A 23,269-nucleotide genomic window follows, 5' to 3' on the forward strand; every position below is an offset into this window, starting at 1 on the left:
TAGAACTTTTTAAACTCAAACATAATTGAATAGGTTTACAGGGTTTTTTTAGTAATGAATTTAATGCATGTATTTCACATTGTAACAACTAAAAGGAAACGATGTTTGTTTTTATACCCATATTTTACTAATTTTTATTAAAATTTCTCATGTGGTGGGAGATATATTATTTTAAAAACTACGCCATCCTTTAAATTTTAAGTAAACGTTCTCTTGGGACGAGCGACCACTCACCCCCCCCCCCTTTGTTTTTGTTTTTTATCTGTATGCTTAATGAGTGCAAGGTGCGAGTGGTGACTGCTGGGTTGGTGGGTGCAGTTGTTTGATTTAACGTGTGTATGGTTGTTGGATGAATGAGGAGTGTGGTATGAATGTGAGTATGTTTTGTTTTGTAAGAGATTGTTTGTCGGCCCTATTAGTGCATAGCTCCAGTGAGGTTAGCTGACCCTACTAAGTTCCGCCTGAGCGATGGATTTAGAATAACGAAGTCCATTGCCCAGGTTGAATGGTGTTTTTGTGGGATTGACAATCCCTGGCTGGAGCTGTGCATTGAACTTGATTGCTCGCTCGTCTCCAGACACCCTCCCTGTCTTTAGTTTTGGGCTTATTTCGAAAGGGTGGGTGCTGTCGCGTTAGGGTGCGTCAACGCGAACGCGAAGATTCGTCCAAAGCCCCCCCCCCCGGTTTAGCCGAAAGGGTGCGTCGGGAGCGCCACGTCGCGTCGCGTTCACTGGAACGCGCCCTTTCGTCCAAAGCCCCCCCCCCCCCACCCCCCGGTTTGGACGAAAGGGTGTGTTTAATAATAATGAATAAATAAATAAATAAAAATACAAATATTAATAAGAAAGCTGAATATAAGGTATTTTGCCAATTTGCACGTAAAATAGTGGATTTTCAATCATTCAAAGCATTGACAATTTGAGGAAAAGAACTAGAACTGCAATCGTTTCAGAACGATGTGCATGCATTGACGCCTCTGATTTAATAGAGGGCAAGAAACAGAAGGAGATAGAGAGAAAACTCTAGATGATATACATTCTCAAAATATTAGAGGGCGCTATTTCTGAAAGGAATGGTCACTGATGCGTAAAACACAGTTGGAGTATGTGAAATGATACAATTGGCAAACCCTGAAAACATGACACCAAAATAAATTCAAACAAGGAAGTTATAGCAATTTAACTATTTCAAGACTTTGCAAGAGAGGGCGCTATTTCTAAAGGTTATGGTCCCTAATTATGGAAAATATGTCTACCAAATCAGAATGAATTTGGATGAGAAACGGAGGCAGGGGAGGACTAACAAAAATTACATGTTAATCAAATTGGATTTGGGCAGATTTTGCCTTCCATAGGAAGTTACATTCTCGAGTCAAACAGATTTCGTCCATTTTTAGACCATGTGGCCGCTGAAGAAAGAGAGAGAGAGAAAGACGCAGAGAGAGTAATTGAAATAAGCATACAAATTCGCTGACAATTCATTAACATAACCCAGTGACATATCAGAACGATGTGCATGCATAAACTGAGTTTATCGCCTTATGGGACAAATGGCCTGCCATATTAAGTTCGTTTTGGGGCGAAACCGATGCAATAGACTCTGTGTACAATTCTGTTGTTGATAATGTGTGCACTGTGAGCAGTATACCATGTGTTTAGATTGACTTATCTTGATTTTTTCTGTTGTAACCTATGTCGTATTTGGTATCACTAGAAAGAGTATTCAAATGCGGTGACATTGATACCACTTTTATTTGTGCGCAGGCAATAGACCGGAAGTAAATACCATATAAAGAAAGACATTAAAAATGAAGGTTTTGCACAATAATTTTAAGCTGACGTCAGATTTTTGTCATTTTTTGTTACAAAAGGTTGACGAACGGTTGAAGTATATATCAATACTCATATCTGCCAAGTTAGAAAGAATAAGCTTCAATAATAAGGAACCCAGGACCAAAATCCAATTGAAACCAGTTGGAATTCCAACTGGTTTCAATTGGTTTCAACTGGTTTCAATTGGTTTTAACTGGAATTTAACAATTTCCAGTTGAAACCAATTGAAACCAGTTGGGCAATTGGAAATGACTTCCAACTGGAAATGATTTCTAACTGGATCCAGTTGGGTAACTGGAAATCCTAACTGGAACCAGTTGGGCAACTGGAAATCCTAACTGGAACCAGTTGGGCAACTGGAAATCCTAACTGGAACCAGTTGGGCAACTGGAAATCCTAACTGGAACCAGTTGGGTAACTGGATATGACTTCCAACTGGAAATGATATCTAACTGGATCAGTTGGGTAACTGGAAATCCTAACTGGAACCAGTTGGGCAACTGGAAATCCTAACTGGAACCAGTTGGGTAACTGGAAATAACTTCCATCTGGAAATGATTTCTAACTGGAACCAGTTGGGTAACTGGAAATCCTAGATGGAACCAATTGGGTAACTGGAGATGATTTCTAACTGGAAAGATGGGTAACTGGAAATGAATTCTAATTGGAACCAGTTGGGTAACTGGAAATCCTAACTGGAAATGATTTCCAATTGGTTTCCAATTGGAAATTTTCCAGTTGCCCAACTGGATCCAATTGAAACCAGTTAATTTGCATATTTCTGCCAGTGTGCACAGATTAATGTTTTATGAGATTCATCATAATTTACAATGTATCTATTTAATTTTTTTTCAATTTGAAGTACCACACTTTTTTCAGATAAGTGTTTAGAATACTTAGCAGTGAAAGCCATGTTCATAAATATCATAGATTATAATTAAAACAGATTAAAAGATAATTAGTACACCACTAACTGTTACCAAATTACATTAAATAAAAATACATATATTTGAAGATCTCCCCTACAATTATACACATATGAAAGTCTGTATTTTATCAATGCCCTTTACATTGGTATTAATAGACAAATAACACTGCTTCTGTGTTGGCATGAGCAATAGTTAGTGCAAATGCTAATTAATTTGTAACTAATTAAGTTCATTCCTACTGGAAGTTCCAATTGGATCCAGTTGGAAACCAATTGGTTTCAACTGGTTCCAGTTGAAACCAGTTGCCTCCAATTGGTTTCAACTGGAACCAATTGAAACCAGTTGCCTTCAATTTTATGTTGGTTTCAATAGGGAAATTGAAACAACTGGAACCAATTGAAAACCAATTGAAACCAATTGCCAACTGGTTCCAGTTGCCCAATTGGTTTTAACTGGAACCAATTGGCAACTGGTTTTCAATTGGAACCAGTTGTTCCAATTTCCCTATTGAAACCAGTTGGCCAACTGGTTTCAATTGGTTTTGCTCTAATTGGTTTTAACTGGATTTTGGTCCTGGGAAATAAGAGCAAGTTGAAGTTGTGCTGGCATTAAAGTGCATTTTGGGGTATTTTGCTGATTTTCGGGAGCATTTTTCAGATATTTCGTCAGTTGTAAGGTATATATTTTTTTAAATGGCATGAAAGATCATATCTTGAAGACCCTAAATTCAAAAAAGGGTACGGGTTTGGCCATGCATGACGCAATGAGGAGCATTCAAAGGTAAGCATTTTTGAAACTTTAGAGGGCGCTATTTAAATGACGGAAGATCAGTGATGCGTGAAAACTAAGTAGTATGTAAAGTATTGTACTGTTATCAATTCCTGAAAATATGAGCTCAAAATGAATAAAAACAAGAAAGTTATGGCCATTTTACGATTTTTTTACTTTACATTTCAATAAATATGAAGTTTTTTAAAGAAGGCTATTTCGGATTTGAATTTAAGGCATGAAGATGGCATTTTGAAGGTCAGGTTATGCGTCGCAGATAATGGAGCAACTCTTGGACTATCTATAGCAATTTGTTAGAAGTCTGTAGCATGCAGGATAGGTGAGATATGAAAGAATGAATAATGGTATGCAAATGGACCTGAAATGGACAAAATGGCGCCTGCACGGTCATGCATGAGTGATTTTGGAAAATGAAATAGGAGGTGCACAACTACGGATGTTGGAGACAATGCCTGCCAAATTTGGATAAATTTGGATGAGGGACGTGGCCTGGGCAGAGTTAACAAACTCTATGTGTTAAGTGAATGGGAGTTTTGGCAGAAAAAGACGAAGATTACGGAATAGGAATATGGAACAAGAACAATGCATTGTCGCCATTGGGCGTCAATGCAAAGAAAAGTTCAACTAATTATAATAATGATAATAATAATAATTTTCACCCCAAAGAGTGAATTTATGGAAATGGATTTGGAGTGAAAAATTGGCGCCAAGTGTCTTATTGCAAGGGTGGGTATCTGATTTTATTATCATAATTATTATTTTTATTATCATTATTATTATTATCATTATTATTATTAGTTGAACTTTTCTTTCTTTTCCTCAAATTGTCAATGCTTTAAATGATTGAAAATCCACTATTTTACGTGCAAATTGGCAAAATACCTTATATTCAGCTTTCTTATAAATATTTGTATTTTTATTTATTTATTTATTCATTATTATTAAACACACCCTTTCGTCCAAACCGGGGGCTTTGGACGAAAGGGCGCGTTCCAGTGAACGCGACGCGACGTGGCGCTCCCGACGCACCCTTTCGGCTAAACCCGGGGGGGGGGGGTCTTTGGACGAATCTTCGCGTTCGCGTTGACGCACCCTAACGTGACAGCACCCATATACCTGTAAATCGTACACAATTCAGCCTTTTGGCTGTAATGTGCAATAATTTTGAATAAAACCTTTTCAATTTCAATATGTATTTGCATATCCGACTTGTAAGGTGCTTATAAGGCGATCCTATATTACCCCCGGCTAAACTAGGCCATCAATTCCGGTGCCGTAAACTTTTTAAGGAATTACTTCCTGCCCGTACCCATTTTCCTCACCTGGGTCGAGTTTTGCACATTATTAAGAGAATAATGCAATGTAACAATACTTACATCTTTCCCAAATAGAACAGATTCCTGAATAAACCTTCTTCTAAAATAGTCAGACGATTGTCCTCAAGTTCACTACAAAAAGTCAACAACAAAACAAGACAAATAAAAAAAATATAATATCGCATGTTTTGAATGGATTGAATCCTCTTTGCACATTCCAGAAATTGTTAGATTTAATCTAAGCGTTTTTTTTCTTCGAGTGCAGCATAAATTCTTAACTTAAAACGGTAACGGCTTCTTACAATATTAATAGTGAAATTAAGAAAATCTTCGTATGATGATTCATTTGGATTGAAATAATGGACTCGGTTGTCAAAGTCTGGGTTTCTTGGTTCCCAACGGTCATTTTATATTATCGACAACATCATGGATTGGTGCTTTGCATAGAGGAAGGGGGTGGGCTTCAGAACTGCATTACAAATATTATGTCGGTCAGCATACACCGCCGAGACGATCAACATTGACTGAATTTCAGCATTTTGGCAAGTCTTTTATTTTGCAGTTTCTCTCGGCCCTAAAAAAAACCTAAAACAAATTTAAATCCATTCAGATTTCAGAGTTGTCTTTTTAGGCTAACAATATACCTTACACAATTTATAAAGCTATTTTCAAGACGTCTGACCAACTATATTTGAGGTAGAAGTCATTGAAATCCTTTCAATTGTTTAATAATGTATAAAAACCATGGTAACCAACTCTCTGATGCAATGGCGTACGTAATGAACCACAAATTTTGAGGGGAATAGATCTGGCGTATAGCGAGCACGCAAAAATTTTGGAATTTTAATTACAGGGGGGGGGGGAATTCGTCCCCCCAAAAAAATTGACAAGCAAAAACATGGTCTTCAACCACAAATATAGGATTTCGTAACAGAAAAAAAAATTGACAAGCAAGCAAAAAAAAAAGTTCTTCAAGCCAGTCAGGAGGGGGGGGCAGCAAAACCTTTTTTACATGGGTTGTGACTCGTCAGGGGGGCAGACTGCCCCCTGCCCCTCGTAGGTACGCTAGTTAACATTAGTAGACTTACATTACAAACAAGCGATCCAAACCATCGAATACTCCTGGTGTCAGGTAAGATATTTCACACGATGCAAGATTCCTAAAATAAATGTTTGAAAAAATGACAGGAAAGTTAAATTCGATTAACACGTGGTTATCCAAATAGATCGAATTTTATTTTATTTCCTAATTCTTTTATCTAAATCCATTGAAATTACCATACTTTCAACATGAGACCCTCTTACTCGATACACATAAATTACACAGAATACACAAACATTTTTTTTTTTGGGGGGGGTTAACGTTCCTACAACTATTTGAGTTCTCCCAATGTAGTAAATAATATTGGCGAAAATATTTTCATTTCACAAGTTGTATGAATGAGCTACATTGTGAATGGTCTGAAACTCAATTTGCACAACACTTTGTCATGAATATATATTAAAATGTTAAATTCAAATTCTTTTTATTTGAAGTACTAATATACAATAAGAAAATAGGTGGAATAAAGAAGATGAAATACTTACAAATTGTTAATATTATGCAATCCTTTAAACGATCCATCTTCTAAAGTAGTGGGTATGCCTTTCATGTAGCTACAGAAATAGGTTTAAGATGTATTGATTTAATAAATTCATTTACACTTTCCGGGGTTTTTTTTTCATGGAAACAAGAATATTGCAAATTGTGTTACCATGCTAAACGTTGTTACCACAAATAACTTTAAGGTATGGGAGCATGTAGTAAAGACATACATAAATTGATTTATTGCAGGAATGAATTTCAAATGACTATACTGAAATTTGATTAAAAGAGGGATTGTCAAAGATTGTGTATACTATAATCGTTTAGAAAATCGAAGACATGAAATGCAACATTTAGGAAACGATTTTGTTTGAAAATATAACGTTTTCTACCAAGAAAAGGTTACATTTTGAATAATAGGTAAATAAAACTTAGGTTCCCGTACACAGTTCTAATGCATTGATTATGTAGGTGGGTGTCGCTAAGATGACAAGCTTGAACACAGGGGTGGCAGAGTGAAGTTGAAAGTGAGGGGCACAGGGGAAAAGAGCACCTTTTCTTTCGAAAAGGGCACTTTTTAAGACATAGGAAAACATGAATTATCTTCCCCACTCACATGACTCTTGAAATTTAATAATAATAATAATAATAGCTGGATTTTTAAAGCGCTTTTTGCCAGAGGATACAAAGCGCTGCTATTATTACCCCGGCTTTAGCTCCAGCTACCATCACCGGCGCTCATTGCAAGCAAGGAATTACTCCTGCCGGGTACTCATTCACCTCGCCTGGGTCGGTGCAGCACTGTGTGGATAAATTTCTTGCTGAAGGAAATAACACAATGGCTACGATTCGAACCCACGACCCTCTGTCTCAAAGACGAGAGTCAGAACCACTAGACCACGATGCACACACAATTAGACTTAAGGCTTTTCTTACAGTTTCTTTTGTTTTCTCGTTTCTTACCAATGATGCTGTTTCTTTGTTATTTCATGAAGCACTACTTCTTTGCATTTTTTCTATAACATCTATATGTTTAATGATAGAAAACAATGACTAGATACATAAATCGCCAAAAGAACTTAAACGAATCCACTTAGTATCAGTAACCAGAACTCCTCAATATCAGTAGTTTCAATAGATAACTTTGAATTCAAGCCACTTCATTTAAGCATAAAAACTCGGGACAAAACATAATAGTCTTTGGAAACAAACTAGTATACTGAAAGTAAGGTGCAAGTTTGAATATTTTTCATCGGCCCACTCATTCCTTACTTGAAAGGGAAAGCAATGAAAAAATGACGGTCTCTTGTGATCACTTGACGCATTTCAGTCCTGCGTGTGACACACATGGAACATTTCAGTCCTGTGTGTTGAACACGCTTACGTTTTCCTCTGCGCAGCGTTTTCTGTCAAATAGCATCAGCCTCGTACTCCTCCAGATAATTGAAAGTGAAATTCATAAATTAAAAACAACGTGTTCTTCCAGAATCATACAAGAGGAACACTGTTTTCCAAAGGAAAAGGGACGCCATCAGAACATTAACAGACTGAACATTTTGAACTAGAAAAGAAAGGGGGCATTTATTAACAGTCAATAAGCGCACTGGGCATTTAATTACAGATTAAAAGGGGTGAATTTCATTATCAAAAGAAAAAGAAATAGCGAAAGGGGCAAATCATATTTTGAAAAGGATTATGCGATTAAAGGATGCACTTGTAGAAGGGAGCAGAACGCTATATAAACCGGGCGCTCATCGGGCACCAAAAGAGTGGTTTTAAGAACAACTTTTCCAATATGAACGACAGGTACCTATGAGAAGGGAAATGGGCGCTCGTTAAAACATAAATGGGTCCTTCTAAGGTGAAAAGGGTACAGAACACGTTCATGAGGGGCACTTCGCTCGGGTAAAAAGGGGCACTGATTCGAGATAGGGCACTTGCTAAAACATAAAACGGGTCCTTCTAGGTGAAAGGGACACAGAACAGGTTCGAAAGGGGGCGAATTTTGGTAAAAATTGGCACTTACACGAGAAAGGGCACTTAGTAACATCTAACAAGTGGAATGCCTCTGGCCGTCTTACCTGCATCACGCGATTCAACATAGCAGCAGTGCTGACTTTGAAAACTACTATATAACTCGCACAAGATGTTCAGTGATACTTGGTTGATATTTCCATGTTTATGAACTAGACTAATACACTTACAGAAATATGATGGTAATTCAACAAATACCCCCAATGTGGCCAAAGTTCATTGACCTCACATGACCTTTGACCTCGATCATGTGACCTGAAACTTGCACAGGATATTCAGTGATACTTGATTACTCTTATGTCCAAGTCCAAGTTTCAAAAGTCAGATCAATAAACTTGCAAAGTTATGATGGTAATTCAACAGATGCCCCCATTATGGCCAAAGTTCATTGACCTTTGACCTTGGTCATATGACCTAAAATGCGCACAGGATGTTCAGTGATACTTGATTACTCTTATGTCCAAGTTTTATGAACTAGACCAACATACTTTCAAAGTTATGATGGTAATTCAACAAATACCCCCAATTAGGCCAAAGTTCATTGACCCTAAATGACCTTTGACCTTGATCATGTGACCTGAAACTTGCACAGGATGTTCAGTGATACTTGATTACTATTATGTCCAAGTTTCATGAATCAGATCCAAAAACTTTTAAAGTTTTGATTGTAATTCAACAGATACCCCAAAATCGGCCAAAGTTCATTGACCCTAAATGACCTTTGACCTTGGTCATGTGACGTGAAACTTATGCAGGATGTTTTGTGATACTTGATTAACCTTATGTCCAAGTTTAATGAACTAGGTCCATATATTTTCTAAGTTATGATGACATTTCAAAAACTTAACCTCGGGTTAAGATTTTGATGTTGATTCCCCCAACATGGTCTAAGTTCATTGACCCTAAATGACCTTTGACCTTGGTCATGTGACATGAAACTCTAATAGGATGTTCAGTAATACTTGATTAACCTTATGGCCAAGTTTCATGAACTAGGTTCATATACTTTCTAAGTTATGATGTCATTTCAAAAACTTAACCTTAGGTTAAGATTTGATGTTGACGCCGCCGCCGCCGTCGGAAAAGCGGCGCCTATAGTCTCACTCTGCTATGCAGGTGAGACAAAAACGGGTCCTCCTGAGGTGAAAGGCAAGGGGAGGGGCACTGTGCCCCAATGCCGCCCCTACATGAACATTTATAGTTTGACAGAGCTACAAACGGGGAGGAGTGGTGGGGGCTCCATTAGGATTGACACCAATTTGATTAAATCAGGAAAAAAAAAACTATATTGACATCATTTATATTTGTTAAAAAGATAGGAAATTTACTTACAGTATGGTAGCTTTCTTAGCCGTATTCTTAATATCGTCCTTCTTCCATGGCCTTGTTGCATTTACCCAAAATGGCTGCCAAACAAATCTCTCACAAAAGTTGAGTGGACCATTTTTATAATTAAATGGAGCCTCACCGCACACATACCCATCGGGGCATTTCGCAATTTCTTATTGAAAAATAGACAAATTAAAATTTATCAGGTGTTGTGGTTAGTCCACGATAGTGGTGAAACCACAAATGCTTTTGGATTAGATGGATACTTGAAACGATTTTAATGAATTTCCTGTATTAATATATACAATGTTTACCATATTATGGTCGAGTTCGTGCTTGATTATTACGGCTTCAAAACTATCATTATCACCTCTTTTAAAGCTATGAAATTCTCTTTATTTAACTTGAATACAAACAATATTTTCAGCTTAATTAGATACAGGCAAAATATGAGGTACTGCATGGCTTTAATTTATCTTTGTGTTGATATTCAATTATCTTTAGATTTATGATTAACTAATATTGTAATGTGAAATATTCACCTCTGGACAGCTCAGGGGCCGCGGAACGAAATAAATAGTGGTGGGGGGGGGGGTTGAGAATTCACATAATCACAGTTTGATGGTAATTGTACAACGTTTACGTTATAATAGGGGAAGGAGGCTGAAGGCCGCTACCCCCCCCCCCCCCTTTCCGGGTTCCGCAGATTTCTAGCACACACTTTTGTTGAAGTAGTATTCAAGCCTTTCTCGTTAGACTTTGCCAAGTGACCAATATCATGAATCAGGAATGGGAGGGGGGCTATTTTACGGACCTCTAAAAATCTTGCTTTCTATTGTCGTAACATGCCAGGAGTATGGATTTTGATGTAAAGGGGCAGAAACCAAGGAAATTTTGTTCAAGTCATGTGGTGCGTTTAGTTTGGTCAACCTTGATACATACCCTACCCATTGGAAAACAGTGAAGTTCAAATTTTTATTTTCTCATTTCTAACTTAAATAGTCTTCAAATAGATTACATAGTTCAAATTTTGACGAGAAGAGATAGAATAACTGTGATCCAATATAGACACGAGTGAACGAGGCATTGTTATCCACTAAATACGGAGGACTGGGTATAGACTTACCGCAGTTGTCCTCATCGTCGCGTTCAGGGCAGTCGATCCATCCGTCACATTGATATGTATCGAGAAGGCATATATCACTATCGCGGCACCGGTATGGACATTCTTCATCTAAAATATGATAAGATATTTTTCAATACTTTTGAAACAATATGATGGCGTTAATGATATTACTAACCATAATAACGTCTACAGTGAAGATAATGATAATGATGGTAGCCATGGTGATATTTGAATGAGGACAGTTGGGATGGTGGTGACATTTTTGTCTTGAAACAGTTTCGAAAATCAAGTTTAGACAAGTTTATCTTTATAAATATTGATATAAATATCGATATAAATACCGATATCTTTATAAATTTTCGACCACAGCCCATTTTCAGCCTTGTATTGTTGCCCTCATCGCCCTTTCCTCGCTTCAATAGCCTACATCCTTCAACGTACACACACACACACCCACCCTCACACACACACACACACACACATCCACACACCCTCACACACGATCATATCATCATATACAAGTACACACATCGCACACACAAATGCAAACCGTAACATACACATCTGCTTCAACCATCCAGCTCAAACATTAATTTATCATCTGAACGTAAATTTCATATAAGAACACACCTGAAGTAAGACAACCAATTTCGTCTGAGAAATCATGGCAATCAACGACCTGATCACATCTCGCAATCCCATCAATGAATTGCATTCCAGAATGGCACATGAAGTCAGGCGTCTTGGCAAGACTCTCGAACGCGTAGGAGGCATTGGTGAAATCTGTACCTTTATCATCAAATAATGAATTATATATAATAAATCAGGATGGCCACTTCAGTTCTGAAAACTTTTCTCTCGGCGGGTCTTGCTAAACATGATGATGTTATTATAACCCCGGCTACTGCTGCTTGGGCTGTCAAGCATTCGAGGATTTCTTCCTACTGAGTACCCATTCTACTCACTTGAGTTGAGTGTAGGACAATGTTGGTAAATTTCTTGCAGAAGGAAAACACGTCATAGCTTGGCATCGAGCCCATGTTCGATTTATCAAAAATAGATAAAGAATCAAATTTTGAGTAAACATAATAACGATGATAATAATGAAAATAATGAGAACTACGTGATTATTTTTTCATCATAATCATGATTATGATGATAAAATAATATTTTGTTTATACAGCCCTACAATTATAACCGTAATGGCCAATTTCATTCCAGTGCCATAATCAGATGAGAGAGAATATATGATTTATGTAGCTTGAAAACACAGCTTATCAAACTATTTTCTCATTGTCCCATTGGCAATGATAATGGAAAACATAATCCAAATCGTTGACTCTCTGCGACATACAATTTCATATTACTGATTAAAGTTATTTTTATATCACTTATGAAAAAATTGACCTACCATTTACGTGAAGTGTTGTGACTTCAAAGGCAAAACCATCATGTCTTAAGAATTCATCACTGCAGAACCAAATATCAACTACGCCCTCGGGTAGTAAAAGTGACGTCACATTACTACTGACCAATGGGAAGGTAATGACGTTCGTACCGTTTGCTGATTGGCTGTTGTGTGTTAGGGTAAGCGGATCCCAAAACCGTTCGACACGGAGCATATTGATTTTAATGAGACCCTGTATTAGAGAAGAATGTTTTATAAATATTATTCAAAAGAAAAGCTTTTCGAAAAGAGAGTATTTTTTTTACAAGGGTATTGGATTATTTCATATCATATTGTGTGAAAAGCATCTTTATAGAATAAACAGATTGCGACATTTTGATAGGAACTTTAGCTTTCGTTTATATGTTACATTACACATCGACAAAAATGTTGACAATGACAAAAACAGAATATTTCAATTTCAATTCTTTTATTTCATTTCCATTCAAAACTTAATACAAAGTAATATAAAGCAATACAAATCAAGTGCAATTATATAGGGCATTCTTACTTCGTAAAACAGAAAAAACAGTATAATATAGAGCATAAATGGAAATGAGGGGGATCCACTGAAAAGCAAAGCTTGTAAAGTGTGGACCCCCCTTGGATTTATTATTATTTGGATTTAAAACAATACATAAATATGCAAATGTTTTAATTGCGATAATCCTGTTGGACAGCATAACCCGTATGACTCCATTGATGTGAAAATTCTTTGGAATATTATGGTTGTTCAAAGTTGGTCAATTAGGTTAAATTCCAGAAACAAAATTAAAACTTTTGGAGAGATCTTATGTTACGGTCACATCAACAAATCCGACTCCAAATCAAACGATGGTTTGTCATTTAATAAAAGGGCTATAGCTTCTGTCATACCTATCTTGAAAAGATTTCTATCAAGGTACTATTTGATCATTCTTTTTTTCTGATTTCGAAACGGAAAAAGTAAATACGAAATATTTAGTGAAAATTTATTCTATTTTCGAGATTTAAAATAAAACACCGGTCATTTTCAATATATTGATTCAAGAATGAAATATGTAAAAACGGGAAAACAGAAAAAACGGTTAATTTTTTTCCGTTTTTACTGTTTTTACATATTTTAATTTTTTAGTTTTTCCTTTGAAAAACACATAGCTGAGTTGTAATTTTCGTTTCCTTTTTCTATATTGCGTTCAAGAAACAGAGAATTCTTTTTTTTTGTTTCGCCTTCACAAAACAGGGCTTATTGAGCGCGCCTTCTCGTTTCACTTTCCGTTTCGAATTCAGAAACACGTCAAGGTACGATTAGATAATTCCTTTTCCTTTGGCCAAACGGAATAATGAGGACTGCTGAAGCTTTTGCAAAAAAAAAGGGTGGAGCCAGAAATAAGCACCTAATTAAGATTGGCCGGCTATGTGAAACCTTGATGTTAACAACTATCCCCCTTGATTTTAAATTATTGCACTGCAAAAACGTAGCATCTCCTTTCTATCTAAGTTAGTTTTAATCCATTGGTTTATGCCTTATAAACACTCACTTTTACCTAGGATGATGGAATGATAATGCAAATAATTGTAGTTTGGGTGGGTCTAAAATATTATTTAACAGATTTGCATCTTAACATGTGCAAATTAAGTTACCGGCCGTTAATGCATATTATGTACAGAAAGTCAGTTGCAACTAACTGTGATTTTTGCAGAGCCATAGTTTAAAACCAAGGTTAATATATTTAACATCAAGGTTTGACAAGGCCGGCGGCCGGGCAGCATAGTTACAGTTAGTTCTGGCTCCGCCCCTTTCACAAAAGCTTCGGTCTTCAATATTCTGTTTGGCCAAAGGAAAATGAATTATCTAATCGTACCTTGACGGCGGTATGATCAGATAATTCATGTTTTGTGAAAGCGAAAAAACAACAACAACACAAGATTTCAATTCAATTTTGTGTTTGTCAAGGGAAAAACCCATCGAAATATGTATAAACAGTAAAACATAAAAATCCAACGCCTTTCTGTTTTCCCGGTTTTATATATTTCATTCTTGTATCGATATATTGGAAAATGATTGTTTTTTCTGTCTTAAATCTCGGAAATAGAGTCAATTTTCACTCAATATTTCGCATTTGCTTTTTCCGTTTCGCAAATCAGAAAAACGAATTATCAAACAGTACCTTGACTGATTCCCTGTGTGACTGTGGTGTGAATAGAATAGGGCATATTAGCGAAATGGTTTCTAGACGCTTTCTATAACGTAGATAATCTGTTGTCAAAGCCCTTCATAACAAAGCAGCCTTTGTCGAAAATCGGTGAATGAAACATCAATGTTGTCCTGGGGGGCGTTTCATCAATATTTTCGTCCGACAAGTTGTCAGATCTGACAACTTTTCTAGATTCTGATTGGCTGAGAGGCACTGTTACTATAGTAACTGTCGGATAAAACAGGACTTGTCGGATAAAACGTCCGACAAGTCCTTTCATGAAACGCTCCCCTGGACTCTAGTCTTTGCATTTTTTTTGTTGTTCGGTCCGAATCGTAAGACGATGTGCTCTCCCTGTCCGTCAACTTTCGACACTGACGTCAAATCTGCCCATTGTGATTTGACGCATATTTTTTTTTATTTGACGTATATTTTACAGGATGTGAATAAATTAGAAGAATTGATTTCAAAATCCTACACTCTTAAAAAGGATTGGTCAAAATGACCAATCTGTTGGTTAATATGTGTCCGACCGATAAAATTGGTCAATATCAACCAAAATTTTGGTCGATTTGAACCAATAATTTGGTTGCTTTGACCCTTTTTTAGAGTGTATGTTGTTGTACTTACCACTGATCCGGGTGGTATGATGAAGCTCCATTCTTTCCTCGTCTTTGGCGGGTAAGGATCAGGGTAGTCTGGGGAGACCAGGGTGGTCAGATACTCCTCTTTGATCTCATATTCATAAGATGCTTGTACCATCAAAGTTCCTGAAACGTTAGAGATTTATTACTTAAAATGTTTATTGCTTTATACATCCATGTCCCACTGAAGTTGTGAATCTATTTGCCAATGTACATGAAAGTTTATGCCTTATACGTACAGCTATTAGCATATATTAGAGTGATCAGTCAGAAAAAATATTGCAACCAGCGGGATTGATACCTGTCGTCTACTGCTTGCCGGGCAGTGACTCTATCACTAAGGAGATATCATCTCCTTGATCCGTCATAAGCCCTTCATAATAAAGCAGCCCTTGTCGAAAATCGGTGAATAAAAAGAGCAGTGTCGTCTTTGACTCTGGGAAAACGACCTATTTACATTTTTTTGTCCGTTCTGAATCTTAAGAGGATGTGCAGTTTCAGTCCACCAACTTTCGACAATGACCTCTAGTCTGTCCATTGTGATTTGTCGGGCATTTTAAATAGACTCTGAACGTTGCATGTCTATGACGTGGATGCTACACTGTCAAAACGCTGTACAAAATTTTAAGCACGTTGTTTAAGCCTGTCACTCTAACAACTACTGTTTGAACTTTTTAAATAGCTGTTTAAACTTTTTAAACAAGTTGTTTAAAAAGTTTAAACAATTACAAAAAAGTTTAAACTACCTGTTGTAAAATACACTATTTTTGTCTGTTGATTCTGATTTTGCATTCAATTCTCTTACAGACAGAAATAGGTTATGACTGTTTACTGGAATTATTTTCGTAATATCAAATTATTTGATGGTTTGCTTATATTTAACACACGTTTTTACAAATAATGCTTGTGGGACATAATGGTGGCAGATATGGCGGTGACACGACATATGCTCCCGCGACAATTGCTCCGGGGAGCGTTTCATGAAAGGACTTGTCAGACGTTTTATCCGACAAGTCCTGTTTTATCCGACAGTTACTATAGTAACAGTGCTTCTCAACCAATCAGAATCCAGGAAAGTTGTCAGATCTGACAACTTGTGAGATGAAAATATTGATGAAACACCCTCCCGGTCTTAACTTCTCAGAGGGCATTGGGTTAGGGTTAAGATTGTAATAAAGTTTTGGTTCATAATAAGTCCATATAGGAATTGGGATTTATTCAGTTGTTAAGATTAGATCAGTGTTTGACTTAACGTGCAGATGGCATCGGAGCAATTGTCATCGGAGCGAATGTTATGGAACTGATATGGCTTCATATATCTTTAATTTAGAAAAAAATAACGATTTCTGCTTCATTTAACTCCTGCACTAGGAATTTACCATATTTTGCACCGGTTCTTTAAAAAGTTTGTTAGAAAGAATATAATCAGATGAACCGGCTTACTTCACCGGTAAAGGAATTTTATCATGAATACGATCCCGTTTCAAATCAAATATCTTTGAGTATAGGTGTTTCATATAAGCTACGTAACCCTTTTTGCCTAAGTATTAGGAGGCTGCATTCTGCAATTTATTAGGAGGCTGCACTCTACAAGCTCCGCTTTTTAGCAGCCTCCTTCATTTCCAACCTGATATGTTATAATCTTAAATATTATTTTTGTACAGGAATATTTGAAATATGTTTGTTATTTGTATGTCGAAATGTAGAAAACAAACTCTAATCGTTAAAATGGAAATAAACGAAATGAAATGAAATAAAAAATAATCGTAAATAGATAGATGGATGGATGATTTGAAGTGAAGTGTTTTATTGGATATCGTATATCGTAAATTCATAAATAAGGAAATGCATTTTGCTGTGATAAATGACACGTTTGATTATGGATCACCAATTCTAGAGGGATATAAAGGAAAATGTTCTCATTCGTATGGGCGAAATGTTTTAGCATTTTACGTTTATTGTACATGCAAAACCAAGACAGGAACGATTTATCGTTATTCATATGGGGTTCGTTATCGATTGGATAACTCATTTACGATTAAAGGCAGGAAGCTCGAAGTATTTAAGGTTATGCCTTTCCTACGACAACTGAAAATGATTGATGACTAAAATAGGTTTGAAATTATTCCCTAGGAAGGAATCAGTGATAATTTTCCAATCTTACCATTGTGCTGTATGAATTAGGAATGCTTGAACATTATGTCTAACCCTTCCGATTCACATCCGCTCCTTTCTACGTACATGTGGTAGGTAAAAAAAGGGGGATGACACTCCCTTTGAAATGTTCCTTCAACCAAGTAACAACTCTCATATCAGTTTTGTGTGATATACAGTGCGTCCCAGAAAAAACGAAACCGAGATTTAGCGATCATTTATCATTACTTAATCATAAATAAAATAGACAAATGACCTACCAATCTAAAGCTTAGAATCTCCTCTTTTATCTGATATTACTTAGATTATTTCTCATTCACGCATGAGTGAGCAAATACAATTTGAAGAAAGGATATCAAAAACTCATTTTTCGGGGGGTATCTGGGTTTCAAAAAGAAAACCACATTTTTGAAAAGTTCAATATCTCCTCTTTAATTTGATACCTAAATTACAGAAAACGGTCATGAAATAACAAAGTTCTGGTCATTTGAAATAAGGCTTGAATTTCAATAATTTCATAAAATGAAGAGGTTCTCCAGGCTGGCTTTCAAACTCACTCGACACTCTGTTTTGTTGACGATCAGCCATGCATTAAATCTTTTGTTCACCATGCGAAAGCTTCTGTGGGAAACCGGTGAAAACACGTTTATCTCATGAAATTATGGAAATACAAGCCTTATTTCAAATGACCAGAACTTTTTTATTTCTTGACCATTTTCTGTAATTTAGGTACCAAATTAAAGAGCGGATATTGAACTTTTCAGAAATGTGATTTTCTTTTTGAAACCCAGATACCCCCCGCCAAATGAGTTTTTGGTATCCTTTCTTCAAATTGTTTTTGCTCACTCATGCGTGAATAAGAAATAATCTAAGTAATATCAGATGAAAGAGGAGATTCTGAGCTTTAAATTGGTAGGTCATTTGTCTATTTTATGTATGATTAAGTTATGATAAATGATCGCTAAATCTCGGTTTCGTTTATTCTGGGACGCACTGTATATATGTTTAGAGTAGTTGGATTAAGGAATCTAATTTTTACTAATATTTTGTGTATTAGTTTTCTTTTGTGTACTTTATAATTATTTGTAATTTGATTATTGAGCATGGTCCCTGGATCAGGGGACGTACAGTAGCCTGTGGACGATTTTAAGACGTTTTTAAGAATGCATATTCATAGCATTTCCATTCATTCGAATGCAGGATAAAAGAGCACTGTCAATGAAATTCCCCGCTCTATAAATAACAATGGTTGTCGAAGATATAGTCTACCTAGCTGTGTGGAACACTAATTAACTAACAAGTAAATGGAGCATGCAATTAATAAAAACAATATTAGGCAAGTGAGGTTCTTCTTTTATTATTAAAAACAGGTCTCCAATAACACCGAGCAACATTTACATTCATATCGTCATCACTCAGTTCTTGTAAAAAATACTTTGAATTATATCAGTCTTGTTTGAAGTTAAGTTAACTATTTCTTGCATGAATTCTTACTCTTTTAGTTTTAACTCTTGGTGTTCTAGATATTATGATTCTAATTTTAAAGTGAAAACAAAGAATCCTTGACGCAATTGAGTACCGAAAAATAAAGAAAGTGACATGTAAAGTTCATTCAGTAAAAAGTGACCAAGAGTCGACGATGTGTTTTCTAATTGAATGAATAAATAGAACAACACCTTCGCTCGAAAAGAATATATCTTCTTGTCTCATTTGATATAAATCACGTGTTAAATAATTCAATCAGGAGTAAAAAAAAAAAATGGGGGGGGGGAGAAATGGTAGGTGAAATTGTCAACGACATATGAATAAAAAATACCCACACACACTTCGAGAAAGCTAGGTTTTCTGGCCTTTAGTTCAGTATGACACCTAAATTAAGAAAGTAAGGAATAATGAATTATTGATTAATTTCGAAGCAGAAGCGGTGACTTCAAAAAAGGCTATTAACCACTCGTCTGAAAATTACCCTTTTCGATCTCCGTTTCTACTTTTCCTCTGCCCTATCCACAGATTGCATTATTCTCTACATTAATCTATATCGGTTTGCATGTATCGTTGTGTTTAATGTTGCACTCTAAAAACAGAGAGTAAAAATTTGACCAATATTGGGTAGAAAGGGAACATGCATGTTTGCTGGGTATTTTTCTCTCAATATTGGGCAAAATGCATGTTTGTAGGGTACTTTTCAACGCAAAATTTACAAAATATTTGGTATCTGTTTACCCAACAAACATGAATGTTTCCATTTTACCCAATATTGGATAAACCTTTTTTTAGAGTGTAATGGTATGTGTCTTATATAATGCATAGTAATCATATCTGACAAATCGGCGTTTAATAATATAGGGTATTTATACTGCGCACATATCCACCTTGTTATGTGCTGAAGGCGCTCCTATGTAACCGGCTAAGCTAGACGTTCAGAGCTATAGTTATTTTCAATAATTAGTTTATGTTTATAGTGTAATTAAAGTGTGAAAAGAAATGACTTAACGAATTAAGGAATCAACGACAGTGATGACGATAATGCTGCTGCTGCTGCTGAGGATGATGATAATGATATCAATGATGAAATAAATGATTTAATGCTTTCAGGCATTTTAACAGAAAGACTGATAATAACAGTTAGACAGAAGCATTTCTTTCTGTAGATATCCAAAAAGTCACATTTGGAATTAAAAATGTTTCTCTTTATCATCAGTAATCGACCTTTCAGCATTTCCTCATGTCCATTTTTTTTCTTTTTTTTTGAAGAAAATAAAACTAAAAACGGATCAGTTTCAGCTTTAAAACCATTACATGTATAAAGGATTTGCAGGTCTTCACAGGATTATTCCGTATATAGGCTTCCTTAATGTTTCTTAAAGGGTTACGCCGGGCTGAAATAATTATATCTAAATAAATAGAGGAAAATTCGAAAAGCAAAATGCTGGAAATAACGGCGTTATAAAGCGGGAAGTTTTGCAATAATTTGTAAACAGTAATTTGTAAAAACAGTTATATGCACGTCATCATGAATGTAACGATGTGCATATGTCTGATGTCGTGTCCCCAATTTTCTCTTTTCCTATATAATTACATGAAATCACAAGCATTTCATTTTTTTTCATACTTGTTTGTATTCAATTCAAATCAACACTTTGTTTCTTCCATTTAACAAATGTCTACATTTATGATGTTTCTCCATTATTTTAAAATAATTTTCAGCGATCAATATCTAATGCACTCAATCAGTTGTCAATCTAATTTTGTCATTTCTATGGAGGGCAAAATTTGACCAAACATAATTTCATGTAATAAAATACAAAAAGAACAAGTGGGGATACAATTATCACCATCAATATGAATATTCATGAACTAATGCATAGACTGTGTCACCTAGAAGTAATGATCGTTTACTCAACCTGTTTTACAATTATTTTAATCATATTTTGCGTAAATGGTTTTCATGGCAAACTTATTTGTTTTGTCTTTTCATATATTAAGTTTTACAATTCTTCGTGTAATTTCAGTGGTCTAGACTTAATTGATGTAGTTTGTAGATTTCTATAGGTGTTTTTCATATATATGTACATTGTTGTCAATTACTGATGTTAGGACCCCATTGGAAATAAGCCATCTCGGCTTTCATGGGCAATCCTGTCAAGGTATACACTACTGTTCATATTTTTCATGTACTTGTTCACAGTTACCTGACAAATAAAATCAATCAATCAAACCGCATTTAAGTCTCTAAAGTGCTATATGTTATTTCCTGTCCGATTTTTATCACATTTTATTTTCATTTATTAATTCACGTTTTATTTCAACAGGGAAGCCCTTTCAGTTAGCAAACTGATTTACAAAGGGGCCCTACCACACAATACATACAAAACAAGATTGATATGACAACATATACATAAAATAGAAATAGAATGAAAATAATGCATACACTATATAACAAAATATATAATATGAAAAAAAGCTCAAAAAGAAGGGGGAATAGATCCTCCAAACGATACAAAATTACAAATAATCACAAACATACAAAATTAAGGGTTAAGGCGATTGACGAAGCAAGGATTTTGCACTTGGTTTTTAACGATTATAACGACGTGTCGTTTTAAACAGAAAGAGTGAGTTTTTTTCCATTTACAAAAACCTTGATATTGAAAAGATCTTTTCAGTTTTAGGTATGGGTAATTTATATAGAGAGGAAAGATTACAGCAATTTCCATTATTTTGTTTGTCTGATTTTTCTTAATCTGTTATTTTCCGACTGGAGTACGAGTTATTTTATTATTTTATTTTATTATGAGTGATATAATGTGAAGACTTAGCAGATATAAACCGCTTAAGGGACTGTCAACAATTCATTTACTTTCACAGCTATTTTTCTTCTTTTACCGATAAATACCAGTACTGAAAAATGCTGATTTGGCTTTTCAGATATTCATTGTGCGGTGATTTAGAAGCCGTCTATCAACACCCCCATCGTCTATCTTCAATATATCCTTTAGTTTATAAGTATTTTAAGAACAAATGGATTTCCTTTGGTCCGAAACCTGGGGATATTTCATAAAGCTGTTCGTAAGTTAGCAAGTTAAAAGCGACTTTAAGAACGACCGGTGAACATATCTTACGCGATAACCCATTGAACATGTTGATGTTTACCATTTACAACAAGAAAGGATCACTATTTGTTCTTAAAGTCGCTCTTAACTTAACGAACAGCGTCATGAAACACCCACCTGGAATCGTTATCATATTACTTTGACAGAAACGCGAATGATGTATATTTACAGCAGGTAAGTGAGTAAATTTGAAAGAAAAAAAGTAGTTTAAAGAATATATCCAAACAGATGCCATGAGCCTACAGCATTGACAGTCACAAAATTGTACAGGCCTATCATATTTGATCTTCAAATGAATTCAATGAATTTAGGAGATATAGGCCTATTGTAACGATGTTCTAATATCATGTTGCAATATGGAGACAGGCGTATTTGCCTTTTTGCATTGTGAACAACACACCCAAAAAACATTATTTTGGGTCATATACCAATATGCAGTCAAAATTTTATCACTTCAAACAGAAAATAAAGTGCCCCCAAAAAATAATAATAATAATGAATAAAAATAAATAAATAAATAAATGAAATAATAATAATGACCCATGACATATTTCAAAGTGAATGCAGGCAATGTGATTACACCTCAATGTGCTAAAATAATTCACCAAACATCTTACCAAGATGTAGAAGTGCTGGAAACGAAAAGATGCCCCATATCATGTGGAGTCGCATTGTCAACAATGTCCTTCGAGTAGGCCCGTGTTATTACTAAGATGCTGTAGTTTACAAAATCGATATTTATATGCATTTTATGCTCTCTGTTTAGCTGACTAATTTAACTCCAAAAGAAAAGAAAAAAAAAAAAAATCCTCCCACGATCACCACTTTAGCTAGAGGTTCGCGTGCGTTTGCGTGCGTGAGGGTGTGTAGGTGTGTGTGTTTGGGGCGCGTTTGCCGGGGGAGCGTGTGTTTATGAGTGTGTTTATCATCTGTTTCAAACTGGCATACTTAACAGGACGAGGCTTTATTCTACCAAAATTAATTGTAATGTGAAGGAATAGGCCTATTACATAACTCGTTTTTATTATCATTATTATTTTATTCGGCAATTAAAAATACATAGATTATAGTACAATACAAATCACACAAACAATAGGACATAGGTGACATAGTACAAAGGACCTGGAATAGAGATGAAGGGGCTGCCTGGGCTTGGAAAAGGTTAACTGAATTACCATGGCCCACAGGCCTTCCTTCCCACACCCCTTCGCCTCAATCCAGGTCAGGTTTTGCTTTATCTATCCAATGCATGCTCTTTTCGCTCTATATCTGTGCTCTGCTGTACTGCGTGGTC

The 23,269-nt window shown here is 35.7% G+C and overlaps 1 protein-coding gene across 1 annotated transcript in view; it reads right to left on the bottom strand.

The window, feature by feature from the left end:
- The window catches only part of LOC121422854 (G-protein coupled receptor GRL101-like), a 37,430-nt gene extending 14,765 nt beyond the window's left edge, over window positions 1-22,665 (bottom strand). Inside the window, exons 1-9 of the mRNA XM_041618075.1 lie at window positions 22,593-22,665; window positions 15,195-15,334; window positions 12,352-12,580; window positions 11,571-11,729; window positions 10,941-11,048; window positions 9,818-9,986; window positions 6,454-6,522; window positions 5,955-6,026; window positions 4,927-4,998 (exon numbers count right to left, since the gene is read on the bottom strand). Of these exons, the coding sequence (XP_041474009.1) occupies window positions 4,927-4,998; window positions 5,955-6,026; window positions 6,454-6,522; window positions 9,818-9,986; window positions 10,941-11,048; window positions 11,571-11,729; window positions 12,352-12,580; window positions 15,195-15,334; window positions 22,593-22,647 (1,073 nt within the window). The 5' untranslated portion in view covers window positions 22,648-22,665. The remainder of the gene's footprint in view (window positions 1-4,926; window positions 4,999-5,954; window positions 6,027-6,453; window positions 6,523-9,817; window positions 9,987-10,940; window positions 11,049-11,570; window positions 11,730-12,351; window positions 12,581-15,194; window positions 15,335-22,592) is intronic.
- Window positions 22,666-23,269: the final 604 nt, after the last annotated feature.

Source organism: Lytechinus variegatus, chromosome 10 (assembly GCF_018143015.1).
Source record: "Lytechinus variegatus isolate NC3 chromosome 10, Lvar_3.0, whole genome shotgun sequence".
Taxonomy (NCBI): Eukaryota; Metazoa; Echinodermata; class Echinoidea; order Temnopleuroida; family Toxopneustidae; genus Lytechinus; species Lytechinus variegatus.